The sequence below is a fragment of the Drosophila persimilis genome, unplaced genomic scaffold, assembly GCF_003286085.1.
Source record: "Drosophila persimilis strain 14011-0111.01,24,50 unplaced genomic scaffold, DperRS2 tig00000000-arrow-pilon, whole genome shotgun sequence".
In the NCBI taxonomy this organism is placed as follows: Eukaryota; Metazoa; Arthropoda; class Insecta; order Diptera; family Drosophilidae; genus Drosophila; species Drosophila persimilis.
This window is the reverse complement of record NW_020825288.1, coordinates 10,657,954-10,682,586: the sequence shown is the minus strand read 5'-3', so window position 1 is coordinate 10,682,586 and position 24,633 is coordinate 10,657,954. Positions and strand designations below refer to the sequence as shown.

Here is a 24,633-nt window from a genome sequence, read left to right as displayed (position 1 = left end):
AAAGAAACCCAAAGAGAACGTACCATCGTTCGCTCTTCTGTTAACAAGCCAGCCCCATTTTCACCAAAATGTTTTAAAGTTAAATTGTTCCTAGCGGACTAGCGGGCTTGCTTCCCTGTGGTTTGGGTATTTTTTGGGTATTTCATTCTGCAGGTCACGCGAATGCGACAGAAAAAATCCATGTACGAGTACGTACGTCCAACTGCCAAAAGAACTGTCAATGTCGATATGCAACAGGGAGACATCCGGTGTGCCAGTGGCAGTCCTGTAAGTGTTTGTTTGCGGATTTTACAGCTGGTTGCAGGAATTTAATCTATTTATTTTGTGCCATTTTGCAGCTTCGTTAATCCGTGTACGCTTGATTGATGGATTGATTCGGTTATGCAACACAGAATGCATTTTCATATGCATGCCTCAAAAAAAACAACCATTTGGTGGTACTTGGATTTTTTATAAACATTTATTTATGCAAAAAGTTAAACATAATCGTACATAAATGTATGTATTGTATGTATAGATTTCTATTCATTTGATTTGTTACATGTGTGCGTATTATGTGTATATAGTATGTATGTATCTGGTGTATTCATTGACAAGCTCTGATCATATGTGAATGGATTATCTAACAATTAATCGATGATTTCTTAATCAAGCGCATGCACCTCAGATCTCTTGGGGCTGCTGCTGCTGGATGAACATTTTTATTCTGGTTGTTATTCCGATTTTGGGTATTAAGAGACACAACATTCTGTTAATGAGAGTGCTTACTCAACTAAAGGTATATTGTATGTTTTCAAAATGTTAATCAATTAGCAAGGCCAAAGAGAATTTTGAAATTGCTACAATTGCACGATTGCCGTTATTATCTATAATTAGGTATTATCATTATTATTATTATACTATATTTATATTTTTCATCGATGTTGAGTATAAGATCTCACAATTTGCAGAATAATTTCAAAATTTGTGTGTGATTGATGCCAATTCTTGAACGTCATTTAAGGCACAGATTGAGATATAATTTCCTCTCCAAAAAACAAAAAAAAACAAATAAAAATTCTTCAATTTAAAATATAACTCTGCACCAAGTTTCGCTTGGTCCGCTTTGTATGCTTTGTACCATAATTTAAATGCAATTAATTCGCTTTATTTTCGTCGCTGCTAATCTGTCGTCTATCCGTTAAGATATGTATGTATGTATGTATAAAAAAAAACTGCTCTACATTTAGTTTAAGAGATTTGTTTACTTCAACAATGCCTGGAGACCTCGTTTTGGCCGCTGGATGTTTATTTTAAATCAAAGAATTCTTTTTGTGTGGTGCCTTCTTCTTGGGCAAAAGTATTTGTTTGCTCTTCTCGTTTTTTCTCTTGTTGTGTTGTGTTTTATTTCTGCATATAATACATTAGCTTTAGATTATTTAAAATAATTTAAGTGTAGCTTTTAATTGTACATTATATTGATATTATTACTCGTACCATAATTATCGTAATATGGTTATTTTCATTAACTAAATATGGCTGTTAGACGTGATTAATGTGGTATTATGCAAATTAATGTTTCGCTCGCTTTTCTCGGCTGCTCCGCTGATTCCCCCACTCCCTCGCACACGATCAATGGGAGGGGGACCGAGGCTGCCCAGATATGTATGGTGTTTGTAGATATATATATATATATAATATAACATAATCATAATCAAAAATACTTCATCAACAAGAATTTGCGTCAGTTTAACAACAACAAAAATATATATATATCAATATTTCTGTTTAACTTAGGCTTACAGAACTAGAGATAGCTGTGGCAAGAAACCTGCACCCAACGGGATGAGTACTTACGTACAGATTCCTTGCCGCAAATCTTGCAATGATACACAATCAATAATATGGTGGATGCGGGGGGTTTTTCAAAAAAACAACAACTAATTTCGATTAGCTTATGAAAGATTCTTCTTTGCCTTACCTTGCAAATGAGTTTTTGTTTTGTAAAAATTGGTTTAAAAAAATTAAAACAGTTTCTTGGATGAGATTCCGTTAACATGATGATGTTGCTTTTTCCTGCTCTTCTTGTTGAGGATTCCGAGGGGGGAAGCGGGGCTACTACTTCCCTATATACAAATTTGTATATTTATATATGATTTAAGTATGTTTTTGTTCGTTGAACTTTTCTTGTTTCACTAAAAGCTAACATTTTGTTTTCTCCTTTTTGTTTTGTTTTGTTTTGTTTTGTTTTGTTTTGTTTTGTAGGTTATATATACTATACTAACATCTATGTTTGAATTTCTTATCGATTTTGTTTGTTGTTGCTAACAGTTTAATGGCCACAAGATTCAATATATACTGTTTTTGTTTCTACTGCTGCTTATGCTGCTATTTTGTTGTTGCAAAGTGAGTGAAGAGATTGCCGAGTAGTGAGCGAAACAGGCGGCGCCAGAGCTTCAGGATGCAAATTTTAGTGCCATGTGTATTTTCTGTTTAGTTGCTGGAGTGTTAGCCTGGCCCAAACATATGCCACACACACACATCTTGCTCTGCTGCTGCTGCATTCCGATTGGCTTTGCTGTTGCTTTGGCTTTGGCTTTTTTCCGATGGCGTGGCTCTGCTTCTGTGCTCATCTAAGGCAGTCGGTGGTTCGTGGTTCATGGTTCATGATTCATGGTTCGTGGTTCGTGGTTCGTCGTTGTGGGAGTGGTTGTTTTTGTTATTTGGGTTTGTAAGTGGATTTATTGAATGGTTTGTTGGGAGTGTTTATGTGTTTTTGTGAAATATTTTGTTTTTTTTTGTTAATTTGTTTTTTTTTTTTTAATTATAAAAATGTTTTTTTTTTTTTAACAAACAAGTATTTAAATTTAGATATTTATTTTTTTTTTTTAATTTTTAAAAAATGTTTTTTTTTTTTTTAATTTTAAAAATGTTTTAAAGGGATTTTTTGGTTTGTAAATTGTTTTTTTTTTTTTTTAAATTAAAAAAGTTATTTGTTTTTAAATTATTTTTTTGTGTTTTCATTTTTTTTGTTTTTTTATTTGGTATTTTAAAACGTTTTTTGTTGGTTATGTGGTATTTTGTTGTATTATTTTTTTATTGTTTATGTTTGTTTGGTTCGAATGTGTGTGGAGTGTGGTTTTTGGTTTAGTTAGCATGTAAAGAGAGAGAAAAAGATTCGTAGACGTGGAAATTGAGTATTGATTAATATTTCATGGTTAGCAGTTACTTTTAATCTCTCTAGGTCCTTTGTTATGCGAGTTATGAGGCTCAAAAAGTTACCAAATGACAGCTGCAGCGCATTAACCGAAATATTGGATTGTATTTGGCATATTACATGATCAGTGAGGGGACACAAACACATGCATATGGATATTGTACGAGTATACGAGTATATGTAGTATTTAGAGTGGTTCTTTTTATTTTTTGCAATGGCGTACAAACGTTTAGTAACTTTTTGCTCGATCATGATCAACCGCATCCTTCAATTAGGATATATTCGATGCGGTATACATTTTCTTGGATATAGTAAAGACAAACACATACATCATTAGAAGATTGTATTAAAATCATACGAGTATATATAGAAAAGTTGTTGATAGTGCAAAAATATTCGTGTTTTTGGTTTGTTGAAACGTTATTTGATGCAACATTTGATGGTTATTGAAGTTCGTTCTCAGACTCGAATTTACAAGAACATGAAAGATTCTGTTTTGAAATTATTACTGAGTTTCTTCGAGCTAGTTTTCTTTTGTTTTTTGGTTAACTTGGCCTTTGGTTAGTTAAAATTAGCAATAGTATTACATCACATATTTTTTTTATTTTTGTGGCTAGACCTTGGTTTTTGTTTTTGTTTAATACGCTATATAGTTTTCATCACATAAGTTATTAGGGGAAGTAAATATTAAAATATATATATTATATGTATGTATGTATATAAAATTGCAGGTGCATTAGCTCTCATTATTTTAATTTTTACAAATGCCAGAAAGTATTTCAATTATTATGATAGAAACGAAAGCGTTATTTACATTTTGTTGGTTTTTTACATTTAAAAAATAAAAAAATAAAGGTTTTTAATATATAATTTGATCCTCTCTTGAGCAGGGGCTTTCGCAGAGTCCGGTTTGAGTTCTTTGGTGCAGATTTGTTATTCTTGTTGGTTTTGTTTCTCAATTATACAATTGTTTTGGTGTGGCATTGCTTTTAGTATCATTTGTGTGTGGATAGAGTATAATATATTGCCAATTCGATTAATGGAAAGCTGTAGAAAGCTCATCGAAAAAGGCCAGCATATGGCAAGCAATCGAAATGATGCATTGATTGAATATCAGACTAAAATTGATGCACAGAAACAGGTTTTCGACTGTTAAAGGGTTAAACCTTTGAGTAATCGTTGAATCGATATATTATCGATTGTGGTTGTGGTTGATCGAAAATTATCGATAAAGTATTTTTAAAACTCACTATACTTGGGACTGTTTCTCTCTGTGTGTGTGTGTGTGTTTGTGTGTTACAAACTATTTTCTTTCTTCGGTTTCTATTTGTATTTGTATTTGTACAGAGATTATCATTTGTTGTGTAAGCAAATGCAAATGCAATTTTATCAGTTATATATCATTAAATAACTAAGCTAAGAGAACAATTAATCGCAAATATGTATATAGAGATTACTGTGATACCAAAACCCATAAGCTTAGAGAGTAAGTCTGTTAAGTACACGTACACAATAGATGCACATATCGGATGTCGGAGATACATATGTGTGTCTTTATATTAAGATTTATATAGTAGATGCATATGCCATGGCATTGGTAATGTTGGTTGGTAGTAGCTGGTGGGGCTGGCTGGGACTGGCTGGGACTGGCTGGGACTGGCTGGGGATGCGGATCAGACTGGGTGGTTCTGGATGGTGGATCGTGGTAAGCATAGAGTTAGGCGTCCCAGGGGACGAGTGTGTGTATGTGAGGGGGTTTTATGTATAGGAGGTATATGTGTGGTGTGGTGTGGTGTGGTGTTTCGCATCTATCGTTTAGTTTTCTTAGTTACTAGAGTTGCAAACAAACAAAGTGAAGTGTTCTTTTATTATTATTAATTCTGATCAATGAGTTATGTGTGACTGATTACTGATTACGAGATAAATACTTTTTAATTTTGACTGTGGGGGGTTTAGTTTTCAGAAAGCGTTAGATTTTTGGTTGAAAGTTTTTCGAGAGAGCGAGAGGAGTTCTCTGTTCTCCGAGGAGAATTTCTGAAAGAAGTCGAAGTAAAGAATCATAAGACTTGGTATGGATTTTGTTTTGTTTTTGTTGTGTTCGCTTTTTTTTTTAGATTTTCCTTTTTTAACTGTTTGTTTTGCATTGCAACAAAAATCATTGATCTTTATTGTGGTACACTTTTCGGTTTTTCGGTTCGATTGCAACATCGTTTACATTCGAACGCATAATACAAAATAATCGTAGATATTCTTCGTTACGGACTAAACAGGGGGGGGACTTATGGCCTAGGATACACATGTAAAATTCATATCTCATTAAAGAGGGTTCTATATATAGTATATATAAAGAGTATATATATGGTATATGGCTTATCCGAGAGTAATACAAGGGAAAAGTCTACTACAATCTACAGATTTTGCATACAACTTTTCTCTCTTTTGAATTTGTTTTTTTTTTTTGTTTTCGGTTTTTTCTTTAGATTTTTTGTAAAACATCAAAGGCACAAGTCAACGTGGAAACAAAGGAAAAAAAATACAATATAAAAAGATTGCGTGTGTGTGTGTGTGTGTGTGTATAAATATTCATATCTAAGAAAAATAAACAACTTTTCGTTTCAGCAGCATCATGTGTGTCTGTACTCTTTTGTCAGAACTCGCAAAATGTACGAAATAAAATGCAAGTGGAAACAGAACCGCCTTGCACTTTGCTTCGACGCGTCAAGAAAGGACAACACGTAGAGAAAGTAACAGTTTGATATGGTAAAGAAAATATAAAAATGAGTGGAAAACACAACTAACCTGTGGAGGCGCGGTGCCACTTGACAATTGATTTTTTTTGGGTACGAGTGACGACCGATCAGGGCAGAGCGGCGGCCTGGCCTGGCTTTGGGCCAACAGCTCCGGCGGTGTTTCATTGGCTACAGTGGCATCTCGATATGTGGTTATAAATACGGAAAATTGCTACGATAATTGATCTAAATTGTGTGTGGTTGATGGGTTACAAAAAACACGATCAGGGCCCAACAACCACCAAATACGAAAATATTTCGTATGATTTATTTTTTGTTTTTAATTTATATATCTTTCTTTTTCTTCTTTGTTTTCGTGAGGGATAATTATGGTTGATATTTCTTGATTTTTTTTTGTGGTTAAAGTTTCGCTAAGAAACGAAACGAAATTCTATAGTTTTTTGTTGTTTTGCTTGCTGTTTTTCTGCGGGTTTTTTTACTGTATCTCAATGAAACCCGCCGGCTTGGCTGGCACACCGACCGTTGCGCGCTGATAGGGGTGCTCTCTGTTAGCCGCCAAACGACGCTGCTGCTTAATGGCGCCTAATAAAATATACGATACGATACATGTAGATACAGATACAGATACAGATACAGAATACGGATACGGATACAGATATGTATGTATGCATTATATAGGCATCAAATATTGTAGACGTAAACATATTCGCTAAATATGTAGCATAAAACTTACAACTAATAAATATATTGCATATGCTTGCTCATTTTCGAGTTCATTTCACACTTTCTCTTTCTCTTTTTTGTGCCAATTTTTTTTTTTTGGGTTGGGGGGGAAATCATCTCCTTTTTTGTAACATTTAAATTCTCTGCTTCTTTGGAATGAGTCGTTCATATGTTTGTGTGTAGTTTTGATAATGGTTTTTTTTTTTGTTTTGTTTTAATTGTTGGACACAAAATAAGTGATTTTCAAGCCGCTTTTAGCCTAAGGCTATGTGTGTTTAATTCTAGAAATAATATATGTTTTTGCTGTGTATGGTTTCCCTCCTTCTTTTGATTAAATCTAGAAATATATATATGGGTTTTGTTTGTTTGTGTAGTAGTCGTATATTGATTTGATATATTGTTCTTCTGCTCGATTTGCTGACTAGTTGTGCATTCAATTCCTGGCGATTGATTTGTGTGCTGCTCCTGTCTCTGTCCTGTCTCTATTTCTGTTTGCTGTGATCCTGGACGGCCTGCCTCGACTAAAACTTAGATTCTAAATTAAGCACCAACTTGATTCAAGGCTCCTTTTCTTACTACGAAATAGATTAAGATGCATTTTGCATAGAGGCTCTGCTGCAATTCTGATTTTCGTGTTCGTATTCGTGTTCCGACAAATGGCACTGGCTGGAAAAATTGAAACGGTTCTTCTTCTAACGTAAGGTACATTTGTGCATAAATACTGTCCCGCCCCATCATTAAATCATCGCTAATAACTATGCAAACAATTAAATACAAAAATAAAACAAAATACTAGTCTAAAAATTGCACTTACGACACGACCCTTAAACCACAAAAGATATACACACATACGAGTGTGTATCGTACTTAAATCGTACAAAGAAAATGCTTATAATAATATTTAATAGATTTTTGCAACTCTGCCAACTTGGTTGAAAGTTCTTTGCCTGTCACTCAAACGGTCGGTCACTCTCTACCAAAAATTTGAAGAGGAAAAAAAATACTCAAGGGCTCCAAAATGAATGAGAATCAACAACTGTCTCTGCCTGTGGCTGCTGCTGCTGCTGCTGCTGCTGTTCTCAACTAGAATATACTCATATCAAAAAACATATCGGGGGATAACTAAGAGTCCTTTTCGATTAAGGAGGACTACGATTAAAGGGCCTAAAAATCACTTATTTTCGCCAAGTTCGCGACCTATCGACTAACTATAGAATAGGAGAGAAAAAAACCCAATTCATAGACGAGCAATTGTTTTGTCACTCTCTTTCTTCCATATTTCTTTTCATTGAGTATTTGTTGTGGTTGTTGTGGTTGTTGTTCTTGTTGTGCCGCTTGTTTACTCTCTTTTCGTGTCTAAATATATTAATTTGCATACAACATACAGTCTGTCAATGTTTTTGTGACTGCAACTAAAAAAAACTTTAAGCTAACAATTTTCTGGTTTGAATTGGATTGTGGATTGGAGTTGGTTTGGAGTTTCTGTATTTTTCTGTATATTTTACTCAGGGGGAAAAATAATAGAGAGTGGGGATAGAAGTTCAAAAGACGGAGCCGGCATGCATATATCGACCAACTGGAAATATTTATGTTTGCAACAAAATTGTTTATAGAAAATATAAGATAATTATTGAATTCGTTTTTGGTGGAAAATAGATAATGAACGAACGTTTTTAGTTCTGTTAGCTATGGGGGGGGGGGGGTGATTTTCTGTTTTGTTATTATTATTATTAATATAAAATAATAATACAATTATTTTCGAGTAGAAATCCATGCCCAAATAGAGTGGTTAAAAGCGTGCACTGGGCCCTCTATACATTTTTTTTCAGACAGTAACAGTATGGCACTGATGGAAGATTCAAGTCCTAGATGTTTGGAAAACCTTCATCAACCCCTTTCTCGTTTTTCCTCGTTCTTTATTCACGTTGGGGGTTCCTTCAGTAAGTACATATTTTGACATATTTTGCACTGTAAAGCTGCATTTTTTTTGTTTAATTCTCATATGCTTTTTATTTGTTGAATTTTTTTGCAAGAAAATTGTGTTTCTGTTTGGCTTCTCCCGCCTCCCCTCCCTTCAAAACGGCTTTCAAAATGCACTCGTGTACAGGTAGGAGCCACCACTTTCTGACCAAAAATTGGTGCATACTTTTGGGCTACGATCAGAAACACATGTAGAACGCATGTATAGAGTACGTAGAATTAAGGTAGATATCATGTAGAATCCCCGTTTGCTGTCAGGAATGGATGGGGGACTGTACTTCGGAAAACTGACTATATTCTTAAATCTGTTTCATAAAATTTGGTTATGATTGTAGTTGTTCCCCTCTTGACAAGAAAAATAAATGCAAAAATCAATCGACATCGATTACATGTGCGTAAATGTGGACGAAACAAGACAATTAACAAATTAATAAAAAAATACGAGCCACTTCTGGAGTTCCCTGCTTTTCTGTGGGTTAAAAGATGTGTTAAGAGCAAAGGCAAACAAACACGTTAACTGGAGAGACAGGGAGAGGGAGAGGGAGATTGAAAGAGAGCGCGGCCAACCTGGCGTATGCGTGAGTGTGTGTCTGGGTAGTGTTAGGGGGTGGTGTTTTTTGATTATTGCTCGTAGATCTTCCTCCTAATCATTTTTTCTTTTTTTTTTATATTTTCCCCATTTGTGATGGTTGATTATTGTGTGTGTTTGTGTGGGTCTACAGTTATGGCGCATAATAAATAAAATAAAGTCATGAAAGATGGTATATATAGATAGATTGATAGAGTGAAGGATAGTGATTGAGTGAGAGAGTGAGGGAGTGATAGAGTGTGTGTGGGATAGTAAGATTATCTGGCAAACAACCCACCGCTATGATCAGCATATTCCGTGAGCAGAGGATTGCCAGCGAGTGCCGCATAGTTCGCATAATCCGCATACGGCGCAAAGATCATTTGATGGCCGCTCTGATCGAAGGCCCCAGTCGGTGCCTGCGACAGTATGCTGGCCGCCGTTGTGGGCACGGACATCCTGGGATTCAGTATCAATGGGGCGCCGAGCGGCGCCGACGAGGGGGCACGTATCTGTGCGGCCAGTCCGGCGGGCAGGCCGGCGGGCGTCAGCAGGCGATTGTCGGAAGCAGCCACCAGACGACGCCAGTCCTCTTCGCACACTGCGGGATACAGAACAGAAGCAGAGGGAGAGCCAACGCATGAGAAAGCTGTTCGTCGTCGTACACAGAAATTTCGGAGAAAGTTGCAAATCAGTTCAATGGAATCCAGGTTTTCATATACAATATACTATATCAAATAATACAAGTATACGATCGTATGTCTATCGTTAATGGTGGTTAGACATTGGTTAGGATTCGTTGGACTTTGGACGTTGGACGTTGTAGGACGGGAGAGCCTTTCGCTTATGGTTTTTCTTTTTATTTTGGAATTCTTGTATCCATTCGTTAATTGTTAGACATTTCTGGTTAAAGATTCGATTAGCTGAATAGAAATTGGATTATATATTGGCTATATCTTTGGGTTACGGAGAGATTGTTACGGATAGATCGATTGATTGATTGATTGATTGATTGAGAAGACTGATTGGCTTCTTGTTTTCGACATACCTGCGACAGATTTCGCTGTTGTGTCCCTATAGGTGCCATTTATTATGGCCAATTCCATTAGTTGGCGTTTCTTGAGCTCGTCTTCGCCTTCGGCTTGCTGTTAGTACAGATACGGCAATGTTTTGTGTGTGTTGTGTTGCATGTGTTTTGTGTTGCATTAAGGCGGATTAGATTTGTTGTTGTTTGTTTTTTGGGTAAGAGAAAAGATGAGAGAAAAATATACATTATTAATTATATTTTGGTTAACATTCAATTTTAGCTATGAAAGAATTAAACATTAAAAGGGGCGAAAGAGGGAGAGGGGGTAACAGGCAGGGGCCCTTTGATGTTTGTCTTTTTCTTTGGTTCTTAGGCATTTTTTCTGGGGCCTTTCCAGGGACTTCCGACTTACCGGCACAAGCAGCTTTTGAACCTCGCCCACAGCCTGGGCCAGCTTGACCTTGGCACGGTTCTCGGTGTCCTCGACGGTGATCAGGACATGCAGGTCATCGGACAAGTGCTCCCAATTGGGCTTGCCACGATTGGCATCCTCCTGGAAGAAGAATAAAACGGAAAATGCATAAGAATATAGAATGTAGACGAGAATAAAGATTTCTAGTACTTTCAACAGCTTATGGAATAAAAGGAGCAGATGAATCCCTACATGCCATTCGGTCAAGAAGGAGCACTGTGAGTACATCCTTGCAGACGTCTGTTGAGAACTGTTACGACAACGCTGTTTTAAACGCTCTCTCGCCACACCGCAGCTGTTTTAAGCGCGTGCTGAAACCGCTAGCGACTTTAGAAGCGGGAGTTGCCGAATAAACGATGAGGGAAAAAGTTGCTAGCATTTAGCCAAGAAACGTCATCTCTAAGGAGGGCAGGGAAGATATGCATTTCCAAAAAACTGCCTAAAACGCCTAAAGCCTCGGAATACAGCTGTTTTAGTCGCGCACCGAAAACGCTAGCGAACAAATCGCTCGAAAATGTTAAGAAATCTCTTGAAAACTAAAAACACCCATCGAATTGTAGTTAGATTAATTCCAAGGAGACCTAGCAAGTCCCTCTCCCACTCTTTTCCAACACTTTTCCACCTCGTCGGATTCCACGTTTAAGTGCAAACAACCGAATGATTAAAACCGAGTGTACTTTCAGCATGTGTGCTAATGGGCGCGGACAATTAATTGTGGGCGTGCCGCACCACTGGTGCACTGAAAATTCCTACAAATTTTGTTGTTGTTGTTGTTTTGTTTTTGGCTGATGATGTTATTACTTATAGCGAGACGATTCTTGGCTGGCTCACTCGAAATATATGCAAAAAGACAAAAAAAAAACCCCCCCTCTGTCGTTGTCAACTTTTGACCCACAATTTATAAACAATTAAGCCTCAAATTAGCGAGAAGGAGAGTGTCAGAGGCTCCGTCCAACAGCCTTGGTCCAGTGCGAGGCTTATCCCGCGTCAAATTAAGATCGGACAGGAGACCACGAGGCATGGCAGGGGGATGTCTCACCTTTGAGCAGACTTCGCCTCCGACTATGACTAACACGCATCTCAGGGGGGACGAGGAGGACTGCTTCTGTACCAAAATAAATTCTAACAAATATAATGCCACCCCGCATGCAAGTAAACAGAAATTCTATTTCGCCTTCTGTTGGCACTTTCTCAAAGAGAACGTGAAATGTGAAATCTGTTCGGGTCTTTCGCGGTGACTAAGGAGACAATCGTGTGGGCGTTACTTTCGTTCGAGTATTTGCTACTAAATTATCAAAATATTGCAACGAAATTAAACAATTTTTTAACACTCTCCACCACTCTCTCCCCCACTCTCTCTCCCCCCCGTCTGTGTGTCAGTCGGTCTTCGTTTCTTGATTTCTTTCTGTTTGACTGCCTGTCGCTCTGTCTGTCTGTCTGTTTGTCTGTTTGTCTGTTTGTCGCATAAGCCCCGCCACATTTAACAATTACAAAAATACATTTAATCGTCTCGAGTCACTCGATTCATATTCTCGAATTTTTTGCTCTTTGCTGCCAGAGGAAATTAAATCATCAGAGCATTTTTGACTGACAGGAATTTGCATGTACAATATTTCGGGTACGGTACGGTCGTTCAGGTCCGGTCTACGGACTTTTAAATGCTCTCTAATTTGAATTCCATTTCATTTGGTAAAAGACAAGTCCTCGAGAGTAAGAAAACGAGGCTGCACTTCTGTGTTCCTCGACTCAAAGGTCCTGCAATGACTGCACCAGCAAATGGAACAAAACACAGCAAGCCGAAGCTTGTCCGCACACCAACCGAGGGGCTCTGCCGCATGACACATATATGGATGTACGTACTATTGGCAGATACTTTTTTCATTAGTATCTTTATCTCTAAAAAATATTAATAATAATATTAAAATGAGTAACGAGGAAGACAAAAATGGGACGTATCATATTTTATTTTGTATTTTTTAGTTTATTATTTTTTTACGCTCTAATGCCATGATTTTGGCCTGTACTCGTGTACAGGCTTTCGTGGAATTTTGCACTTTTTCGGCAGTCAGCTAGGGAACTTTCTTCGTGTGCTGAAATGTATGAGCATTCGGCACCTTAATCTAGATCTAGATATTTCTACAGACAGACAGATCTTCGAAGTATGTAAATATGTAGAAACATATATAAGTAGATAGATAAACCCGCAATACATACAGATGGAGAGGGGGAATTAATGTTTTGGTCTGCCTTTCATTGTGTACAATTCGCATTTGGCACGGAAGCCGACTGTCAACAGAAATGTAATACCCGCGTAGTTTATTCGCCAGAGATATTTACGATGATTAAAATTGAGATCCCACACATCCCCGCCCTTGGGAAGATCTCCAACATTTTGTGGCACTCACCTTCTTCTTGTCGCGCATGGAGCCCTTGCCGCGGACCATGATCTTGCAGCCGGTCTCCTGCTCCAATTGTTTGGCTGTCATGCCGCGTGGTCCCAGAATGCGACCGACAAAGTTGAACTGAAATAAAGAGGGAAATGGAAACAGAAATGTTGGAGAATTAATATGAGAGGAAATCATTAGCGGAAACTAATTAAAGTTTGTTTTTTTTTTGTTTTTTTGGCAAATTTAAAACGCATTAGAAGACCAGATCAGAGATCATGACTCACTGGCAGACAGAGGGAGAGAGACCTCTTTCGAGTGCATAAAATACAAATCAAGTCCATTCAAAGTCAAAATCAAAATTGGTCAGATTCGGATTCTGTCCGCGGTTGAAGGCTGAAGGCTGATCGGAGTCGTCGTCACCCGCAACAACAATGGGTCGCATACAAGTATTACGATATAATCGCACTGTAAATGGTAAATGGCAAATGGCTAATGTAATATGACCTGAGGCGACACGCCTGAATTTGGCACGATAAACAAATCAGCCAGAATAGATGCGATGTGTACACTGAGAGAAAACTCTGCTGATGGCAGAGCGGAAGGAAAGAAACACCCATATTTCAATAATATTTAGACAAATTTGTAGAAAATACATATATTTATCTTAAATATGATATATATAATTTCAGAACTTGTTTGAAATATGAAATATATATATCTGCACTTATTTTAAATATGAAAAAGAATTCATTTAAATATGGTTTATATTTAAGTAAAATATTTTCATATTTAAAATACACGAATTTCGACAAATTCAATATATGATTTTATATGTGCTTAAAAGTTTTATATGTGCGTAAATTTATGTCGATACAAATTTTGCCACTTAAAAGAATATGTATATTTAATTTAAGTATGGATTAAATATTTAAATAAAATATTTTCATATTAAAGTACAAATTTAATTAAAAATATATTTATCTGTTTTTTATTTAATCTATCAAAATTTATTTTTTAATTTTAATTAAATTTTAATTCAAATTTTTAACTCCAGGTGAGAGTGTCTTTGCTTTTTTCTTCGAGTGTACATACTCTTTATGCATATAACAAAATGCAGTCATTCAGTCCGTCACACCGTCAGTCCTTCAATCGACAGGCGGCGACATTCAAAAGAAGTGACGCGCCTGTCCGATGCCCAGATCCGTGAAATGATGGACATGGCTATCAGCCGATTGTAAGCCGGGCCAACAAGGGGGTCGCTGCTTGGCGCCCAATTATCATGCACCCATACTCGTGCATACACACATATACACGTGCATCCGATTTGCGAAAAGTGCCTCTTGGCCGGGGGGCCAGGGGTGATGTGATGATAAATTCGATTTATTAGCCAGATCGAAAGCGATTTTCATGTGAGTTATTGTAAATTGACGGATAAACTAGTTCTGGTCGAAGCCCCGAAGGCAGTAGCCACCCACACCCACACCCACACCCACTCTCTCTCTCTCTCTCGCACACACACAGACACAATGAAAATCTATTCCGAATGCGGTGATGTGATGGGGATGTGATATATTGTTCGTTCCCCTCCCTCTCCCTCTCCGCCTCCCCCTCCCACTCCCCCTTCCACCGTGTGATGCGATCATCGACAGGCAGCCGCCCCAGGCCTCAGGCAACAGTCATCGGCAGCAGCAACTGTTGTCAGTCCGAATGTATCTGTATCTTATAGCCTGCATCTGCAACTGCAACTGCCACTGCCACTGCAGCAGCGGCACCGAGAGATCAAATCAATTGAAAATTGCCGCCATGATCCGAAGAATGCAGTTAATGCCTAATGGCTTTGGCAATTTTAATTAAATTTTTGCACAAAACCTCATCCAAAGTGCCTCCCAGCTGCCGCTGCAGCAGCAACAATCCATCCTCCTTGAATGGGGCACAAAATGGTGCACAAATATGGCGAGAAAGTTTGTATCTACGCACTCCGCCCGAGAGAGCATTGGGGGGGCTGCTGAAGAGGGCTGGAAAGCCCCTCCCCACGTTTGCATTGGCTTAATTAAAAACCCAAAAGTTTACACAAACGATCTCCACCGTTTATCCCATAAACGGAAATTAAAATGTACCCCCCCCCCCCCCCCCCCTGGCAGCACTTGCCCCCTTTCGGAGATACCACAAACATTGAACCAGGCCAAGCAAACAAACAAATCTCCGAGTGGGCCAAATAAATGATAAATGGGCTTCCATTCTGTAATCTGCGCCGCGGAAATCAATAAAGAGTGAATAGTAAACCATAAATGAACCGCAGCAAAAGATCCTAGAGTTCTATAGGGCCTCCCAACAGATTCGCAATCGAGGCTCTCAAGAGCCACAAAAGTTATCTAAAAAATCTTCAAAAAAAACACTCCAAAGATTGTCGAGAGATCCTTAAAATAAAGTCTAAACATCAACAAAATATTATATAGTGATCCCTAAATTTATAGTCATAATAAAATCAAAAAATATCCTCAAACCATCCTCCAAGTATCATCAAAATATTCTCAAAATATCCTCAAAATATGCACAAAAAATATAATCTAAAGATATTTCAACAAAAATTAAATATCGCCACAAGATTTGGCTATTAGCTACAGTACAAAACATGCTCATAATATAATTAAAAAATCATCAAAAGATAGTCAACTGATCCTCATTCAAAAGGCCTTCAAATGAAAAATATCATCAAAATTTTGTCAATAAATTATCCAAATACAATCAACAGATCCTCGAAATACATATATGTATATATATATATAAATAAAAACTTCCACCAAATTTACATAGCTATTCGCAAATTATTGACAAATAATCATCAAAGTATCGTCCAAAGATCCTGGAAATATAGTCGATCTGCCACTCTTTTTATCAGTAGAATATCGTTTATTGAGGGAACAGTTGTGGGAAATTTAGATAAGATGCTGTCTAGATGATCTCAAAGATCTTCGGGCAGAATGGCATCCTACGCCTACCTCCACATCGACGGAAAATTCTAAGATTGTTAGGAATACGCGTGCATCTCCCTTGTGAAACTTGGAAACGGAATCCAAAGATGAAACTGATTTAAGAAATAATTATTTACATTGAATGTATTCTAATATAAGCACATATGTATGTGTGTGTGTGAGTGTGTGTGTGTGTGTGTGTGAGTGTGTGCTAATCTATTTCTTTGCACAGTATGCATCCCCAGTCGCATCGCGCAATAAGTATACCCCTCCCCTCACTCAAAATAGCATTTACTTTGTTGTTTATTTACGAGCTATACGATAATTACGAGTACGAGACGAGTAAGTGGAGGAGGTGGAGGAGGTGGAGGAGGGGGAGGAGATGGAGCTCCCTCAAGAGTCCCACACGCGTGCCTCTGGAAATTCCGAAACCCAAAAACAGAAGCAGAAGCGGCGGCAGCAACGATAAGCAAACAGTTTTGAATGGTATATTATTTGTGTTTGTACGTTTATTGGCATTTTCCAGTCCAAGGGAATGGGTGAGGTACTTGAGGCGGACAAAAGACAGAAGCCCAAACGGGAGTCAAGTGGAGTGGAGAGGTGGAGGGGGGGGCTGGGCACAAGTCTCAGATGTGATTCAATTGAAGTGAACAAATAAATAAAACACGAGTATACCTATTATTTTACAGATTGTCAGACCAGATAAGGCGGCAATTTATGTGCTCGGAAAATATTTATATATGTATTCCCATATAGAATTTCTACAATAATTTTCAATAAAGGTACAAATAAATTGATAAGAGAACAGAGAAGAGACTCCCTCACACAGACACGCACACAAAAGGGCCCTCACACACACACACACACACACACACACACACACACAAACACACAAACACACACACACACAGAGAGAACAGAGAGACAAATTTGTTAGATAAGGAAATACGAACGTTCCAGAGGCCTACGCGACCCACAGACTTTCGTGGGCGGCCATGACAACTGTCCTCCGATTGTCCTCAGAATATCGAATGAAAGGCCATCATCAATTGTACGGCACAAAGAAAATGGCACAAGTTTTCAAGTTCCCCCTCCTCCAGCAATCATTAACAACAGAATGGTTTTTTCCCATAAAAGCTTATGGTATTTCCACCGGAAAATGCTTAGTTTTCAGAGATCCTAATCGAATTACAAAGAATTTCATGAAATATTTTCATCTTTTGATATTTAGCCGCAGGGTTCGGTGAAGTCTCGACTGTTCGAGTGCCCTGTAGTGGATCTAAGGGGTAGCAGAGCTTGGGGCGGAGCTGAAAGGCGAATAATCGATCGATTAATCGATACCCTTTTGCGAAATTATCGAAAGCGAGAGTAAAAGTAAAAGTTCTATAGTATTTTAGTATTATTTCGATCGGATATATCTCTGTATTTGTCTACCATGACCAAGGGTTCTTCGTAAGTGCTTACAAGAAATTGGGGTTCCTCCGTGCAAGGATATATGTATGTAGATGCTCCCCAAAGAATCTCTCCATCTTTCAGCCAGATGGTCACCAAAAAGATCTGTAAGAAATCACCTCTCCAGCGGACGGGGTATTCGTATAAAAATGCATATTCAACGCCAAGGCAGAGGTCGGCATAGATCAAATAGATTATACCCGTACTCGCAGGTTATATGCCTCTAATACATGCATGAATATATATATATATATATATATATAGCTAACAACAGCAAAAAAGCTCGTCTATTACACGGAAAAATAAATCAAAAATTGACGTGACAGCAACAGAAACAGAAACAGAAACGGCATCAAAAGTTGGGAGCTACCGCCGAGGGGGAGGGAGCGATTTGAATGACTGAAAATTAAACTTTGAGAATAATGTTTGCCACAGTTTTTTGTCGTTGTTGTTGTTGTTGTTGCAGGGTGTTTGGGGTTCGGGGTTCGGGGGCTAATGCTCGTTTGTACCCTTCGAAAGCCCCATTCCATTAAATTACCAGCGAAACAACCGAAAAAATGTACATAAAAACTGCACGTAATTAGCATTTGAATGTTTATGACTACTTTGCTGCAGTTTGTAGATTAATTGGCCTTTGTGTTAACGGGCCTAGACAATAATGAAAAAAGGCGCAACAAAAACAAAACAAAAGTAAAGTGTTTCCTCGGGTCTACAAAGCGATGGATGAATGGGATGCCGTTCAGGGGCCAGCATTCAAGAGTTCGGCGATATATCAGTCTCTCTGTGGAACGACCTTAAAGCCAGAGCCACGCGGTTCGGATTCGGATCTGGATTCGGATCTGGAGTTGCGAGTCTTGTGGGTGTGACCAAGCAGCATTACATTTAATGAGACCAGATCATAATGGATTGGATCAACCACTTGATTGATTGATTGATTACAATGATCAACTGCACGATGGGATCTACATAAATGAGGGGAAAAGCCAATGCAGCTGATGGAAAACGTACCTCATTTTAGCAGAGAAAAAAAACATTCAACATTCAAGTGTCTAAGGAGTCAAGGATAAGGCAACAGGGAATGGAAACCAAAGGGGTAATGGGGCCAAATATCTAACTAATAACAGGGTCAAGTGGATACTTGGAGAGTGGTGTGGAGACTAGGGAACAGTTTGGGTGATCGACTAGTAGCATAAACCATAAAAAGATACAAGATCCAACCAGAGATGGTTAGAAACCTACTTTCTCTATGAAATAAGCATAGAAAACGTATCCCAAATGGGAATAAAAGACAGTAGAGGCCACACGGGCCTCAACCCCCACATATCCGGTACTCTTTCGATACTGGTGCGCTCTCTGAGGGACAGAGATATGTATGCGTTGCGCGATGTGTAAGATATGATCCTTCTTTATGTATTATTTCGGATGCCACAAGATGTCGGTGGGAGCCAACATAGCCCAAGAGTTAGAAATGTTTCCTGTCGAGGCACACGTCCCTCTACATCAAGATACCCCCTTGCCTGCTCTAGGTCTAATAGCCCCTGAAATCTTTGCCGTTCAACAAGAAGGACAGTCTGACATGGCTAAATGGAGTCGTCTGTTGCTGCTAATAGAGAATATACCTACATATATTGTATGGACACTTGAAGTCTAGTTCAATCTAATCTCCAATTTAATTTCTTTGCCATCCTCTGACCAAAATTGCATCCAATTGTGCTCCATCCATACATGAATACGCATGTGTGCGTATGAATGGCTCAGCATACAGTAAACATCAAATGATTTCATTTAACACAACAGAAAACAAAAAACGATTTGGCCATAAAGAATGTCAAGCATAATTTTCTATTCCAAGCAGCGAAAATTGCCCACAGATACAGATACTCGGGCCAGCAGTGGGTAGCTGTTGCTGCCGGTGATGCTGTTCGCTTAGTGGGTCAACTGTCGCATGTCGCCACGGGGCGTATGAGCAATGAGCGTTGACAGTCGTACAAGCAACGCACCCAAGGAAGAGAGATGGATGGAATACAATGGAAAGAGACAGCAGACAGACAGATGGACAGATGGACAGATCGAGAGAGAGAGAGAGAGAGAGAGAGAGACAGACGACTTTGGAGCGTTAATAGCTGGCTTGTAATTAATTGTAAACTGTTTTAATGCCCTGTCGCTGGCACTGGCACTGCCCGCCTGATGGCTGCTTTAATTAAGTTGCATTTATGTTTTGGTCGCAAACAACCCGCCGCTCCGTCTATGATCTCCTCGTCTGCATTTGGTTAGCCCGTTGACAAATTGTTTGTCCATTTACATGGCAGACAACGAATACGACTTGGAGCATTGTTGTCACTCTCTGACAAATCTCGATTTACATTGTCGGGGGATATAAATTATGAACTGCCATTATACGCTCTGGCCGATATTTGGCCTTGAAATTAATGTCCAGCGATGAGGCATGGCATCCGAATGCCTCGTCGGTTGCATTTTCCATGTTATTTGAAACGCAATTTATCTTGCCCAAACACATTTTCAAACACACACCCAAAGAGACGGACACGGACATGCGAAATGTGGCATATTTCAGATATTTTTCTATCGCTAATTTTGCTCGAAATGATTGCAATTAAATCAAATGATTTATGACGCAAAGAGAAATGCCCCTCTGAACGCCCACGCCCAAGGCTCTCGGGAACATCGAACACCTTTGCCTTCGGAAATTTCCCACCATTCGGCCCTAAAAATAGACCGATTCGAACACCTGAAAGGGGGGCACAGATCCGACGATCGGAGCTGTAGATCTGTGCCAGTTTTCATTTGGAAAACATCATCAAAAGTTGTCTCTGTCTCTGTCTCTGGCTCTGGCTCATGTTCTTTTCTAATTTATGACCTTAGCTCATTCATATTCATTCCATTTCATTTCATTTCAAATTGGTTTGCAGAACGTACACAAAACATAGACACATTGGACATGAGTTCGAATCACCCTAATAAAGTCCAATTTGATGCTTTTTATGTTGGTTCCGCTCCGCTCCTCTCTGATCTTTTCGATTTCCAGTTTATGCAATGCTCAGATCTCTTGCGAAATGTTTCACTATGGTTCCGGGGAGACCATTCTGGGTAGATCTTGAAACTAACAAGTTTTGTGGGTTCGTTTGACGATTCTGTCGATCATTTATATATTTTATCGAATTTTTCGGATTTTTCCTAATATAATCGATAATGTATCGATGTAGTCTATGATTTATACGTTTTTTTCCATCGTGTATCAATATAATCCACAATCTATCAAAGTTATCGATCCTCTGTCAATGTTATCGATCATCGTTCAATGTTTTATAGGTCATCCATCAATGTGATCGATCAATTTTTGATTTTTATCGAGCATCTATCAATTTTTTCTATCATTTATCAATTTTATAGATCGTTTATCTTGTGATCGATGTCAACGCCTCTTTATCGATCTGCCATCGATAGTTTATCGACCAATTCAATTTCAAATTCTTTTTTAATTAACTTTCGAATTTTGTATGGACACATATCGGAAAACATATGCCTATTCGATATTTTTAGGAGAGAGAAAGAAGGACCATTTGGTGATCATTTTTAAAGGCATCTTTATGCATGTTTTAAACCCCAATAAATACTACAATGGAATGCATGGAATCCCCCGTTCAGTCCTCACTTTAATCTGTAGAAAGAAGCAAGAGCGAGAAATATCTGACAAGTATTTCCAGAGAGTTCTCTAAGGTCTCCTCTGGGGGTTTCCCTACTTCATTTGAAACACATTCCATTCTGGCTCCAAAAACGTGTGGTGGAAAACTGTTCCTTGTTATTGAAGGAACCTCTGCACCTGCACCTCTCTTGATTTATCCCCCCCCCCCGATGTGTTGGTGGGGTCGAAGCATCACCCTGAACTATTGCTTTGGCGCCAAGTACCAGTATTTGCCCAAGAAAATTATTGGAACAGCTGTTGAACAGCAGCAGCAGCACTCGATCTGAAACGCTTTCGAGTCTGTCTAATTAATGCTGTTTAAATTTATGCATCTACTCGTACGCGTATCTGGACCGCCAGGGCAGAGGGGGGAGGGGAAAAACATCAACATAAAATACATCCAAGAGCAAAGTGTGTCATGCAATAAAATAAATTTCCTCGTCTGCTGCTGTCAGGCCATAAATAAATGGAGGGAGCAAAAAAAAAACCAAAAAAAAAAAAAGAAAAAATTTACAAAAGGAAAAACTACGCCCAAACAATTTCCAAATTAAACGAGAAACAAAAGACGGAGCGCACAACATTTTAAATTGCATAAAATTAAATCAAATTCTAATGTGGCAGGCAGGCGGGAGGGCGGGCAGGCGGGAGGCAGGGCTTGGGGGCTTGGGGCTTGGCTTTGACGTGACGCCTACAAGTAAATGAAATGAAATGAAACGATCTGAATGAACGTTGTCAAACGACTTCCTAAAACGCTTCAGTGATTCCGCATCTAACCCATGTAGTGGGCTATGAGGGGATGGGTGGCAAGGGTGGAGGGGCTTTGCATTTGGCATCTGGCATCTGGCATCTGGCTGGGGCGTGTTTGAGTTGTCTTGTCTCAAAGACACTTTAACACACGACTGACTCTATCAGAGGCGGCGGACAGAAGAAGCGCAGAGCACGGAGCACAGAGCACGGAGTACGGAGGAGATTGGCACACCTTAAAGCCATTTCCGGTGTACCAGTTGCTCAGTGAACGCCACACACACACACACACACATACCGCCGCTTCGAAGTCGCTTGTCACTTTTCTAATTAGCGGAAACCCATCCATCGAAATGGATACTTGCTCGCCCTCGCCCTCGTCGATCCATAAATTAGATCATCGTTCATCATTCATCATTCACTTACATCTGGATGTTCACGAACTGGCACGTAAACCTTCTCGTTCATCGTCACGACAGCGCCCTCGGGCTCGGGCAGTGTCAGCGGCTCCTTCTTGACCCCATTGATCTGGAAGAGCGAGGCGCGCACGCGTGCAATTTCTGAAAATAATCAAACAAAATAGAGATTACACATTAAAAGGGGAGCACAAAAAGGAAGTAAGAACTATAAGGTTTCACAGGGGAACACTTAATGAAAGACTTTGATTTGATGTACAAATGTTCCATAAGTGAATGGATACATTCGTTATGACTAAAGCATACAGTGACGATTCGACACGACAGTTTTGGGATTTCTTGCAATGGAAAAACCAAAATATATCGATTATTTATCGATGTTATCGATAATTTATAGTTTGTAATTATTCATGTATTTTATCGATAGTTTATCGCTCGTATATCATTCATGCATCGATCTCATCGATCAATCATTTTTGTTATCGATCGCGTATCGATGTTATCGATCGCGTATCGGCATTATAGATTACTCATAGGTGTTGCCGGTGTTCCAGGGCTTTGATCGCATTTAACCAGAATTAAAAGAACAAAAAGGCCTCCAAAAATACTGTTTAGTATGTGGGAAATGAAGGATAGTGCTCCAGCCTTGAGCACATATCAAAACAGATCAGGATCTCGATGACATATACAATACTTTTAATTAGGTAATAAACGCCACTCATGTGTGCCTAAGAAAATGCATTATGCAAATTGTGTGGATGAAAAGCAGGCAAACAAAGCGAACGGCGTTGATAATTTTAATTGCAAGCCTCACCAGAACCGAGTCCCATATGTCATTTGGCTAAGTGGCTGTATTAAATTACGTTTAATTCATGTACTAAACGGACATCAATAGTCGTAAAATGGCGTGTGAATATGTGGCCATTGAGCGAATGAGTGAGTGAGTGCCACTTTTGTTATTTATTGGGTCGGGTGGCCACAATGAAATCACTTGGTTTATATTTAAACAAATTATGCCATGCATTTCCCTATTCCATTAGCTTTTCCCCCCTCCCCCATGGAGGAGGTCTGAGGTCAGCCGTAGTCTCTCCCCTACATTTCACACTTCTGGGGGGGGGCCCTACCCCTGCTCTGCGCCTACCCCCAACTGTGCCAAATGACAGCCCCTCTCGAATTGATATGATCAACATATTGTGCTGCTGCTGTTATTCTGGTTTTTTGCATAATCCCAGCCCCAATCCCAATTGCATTGCCATTGTTTGTCTTTGGCATGTGCTGTGACAATTTGTCACTAAATACTCGACAATCGCTGGTGTGTGCTACATGGGGGGGCAGTCATAGAAGTGACTCAAGATTTGTGCCCACTTGTGACATCAATTAAACGCCCCACTGACTTGTCCAACTAAATATAAACCGAGTGGCTAAGCTTTGACAAGATTGGCACCTAATCCTGTGGGGATCTTGGGTTAAAAGAACGATTTTTTTGGCGGCTTTAGGCCTGTCCAAAATTAGCACTCTTGGCCTTCCTTGAACTGTCTTTGCCGCGGGAATTAATTTACTTTTTGCACATATATTTATCTATCTTTCGGCATCTTTTTCACTTATGCTTTTTTTTTTTGTTTTTTTTTTTGGTGTCACATAAATAAAATTAAGAGGAACAAAAATCTGTGCAGACACAAAACAAAGAAAGCAGGCGCCCGAAACGACGCAGAAAAGAAATTGCACGGCAGGAAAGGAAAAGCAAAATAAAAGATATTTTCCATACCAGAGTTCATCGCGGGAGGTCAAAGAACCCATCAAGAAATTAAGAATAATCGAGGGAACCGCCACAAATACCGCAAAAATATACATTTCGATGGAAGATGGAAGATGGCTGAGAGCAGAGAGCATCTGGCGAATGGGAGGGGGGGGGGGCTTTTCATTTGTGTTTCCAGTTTTTCCACTGGCGACACGCAACATAGAAGAGCACATTCCATCAGTGCAGATCAGATCAGAGCTTTAGGATCATTCAATCATGACAGCTGTCAGTTTTAATCGACCAAATGTCAATCTGCAACGTGACCGTAGCGATGTGTGGCAGCATCAACAGATTGTGCAGCCCGATTAGATGAATAAGACTCTCGAGAGTCGCCTCGTACTGGAGGCTAAATTGTAAGTGTAAAATCGCATTTGCATAGCCGAGCAGAGCCGAGTCGATGACGAAGTCGCGTATCATTCGAATCGAATTAGTCACTTCGGGCAAT

General features: G+C 39.1%; 1 protein-coding gene across 3 annotated transcripts in view; it reads right to left on the bottom strand.

Annotated features, from left to right (window-relative positions):
* Window positions 1-6,375: 6,375 nt before the first annotated feature.
* LOC6588619 (protein held out wings) overlaps window positions 6,376-24,633 on the bottom strand; it is a 43,295-nt gene continuing 25,037 nt past the window's right edge. Inside the window, exons 3-8 of one of the 3 annotated variants that reach the window (XM_026984743.1) lie at window positions 22,401-22,534; window positions 13,122-13,238; window positions 10,657-10,797; window positions 10,266-10,362; window positions 9,516-9,866; window positions 6,376-6,528 (exon numbers count right to left, since the gene is read on the bottom strand). In XM_026984743.1, coding sequence (XP_026840544.1) covers window positions 6,422-6,528; window positions 9,516-9,866; window positions 10,266-10,362; window positions 10,657-10,797; window positions 13,122-13,238; window positions 22,401-22,534 — 947 coding nt within the window. In that variant the 3' untranslated portion in view covers window positions 6,376-6,421. Of the gene's footprint in view, window positions 6,529-6,601; window positions 8,246-9,515; window positions 9,867-10,265; window positions 10,363-10,656; window positions 10,798-13,121; window positions 13,239-22,400; window positions 22,535-24,633 lie in introns of those variants that run through there. The other 2 variants (XM_026984744.1, XM_026984745.1) reach the window with 2 other exon arrangements.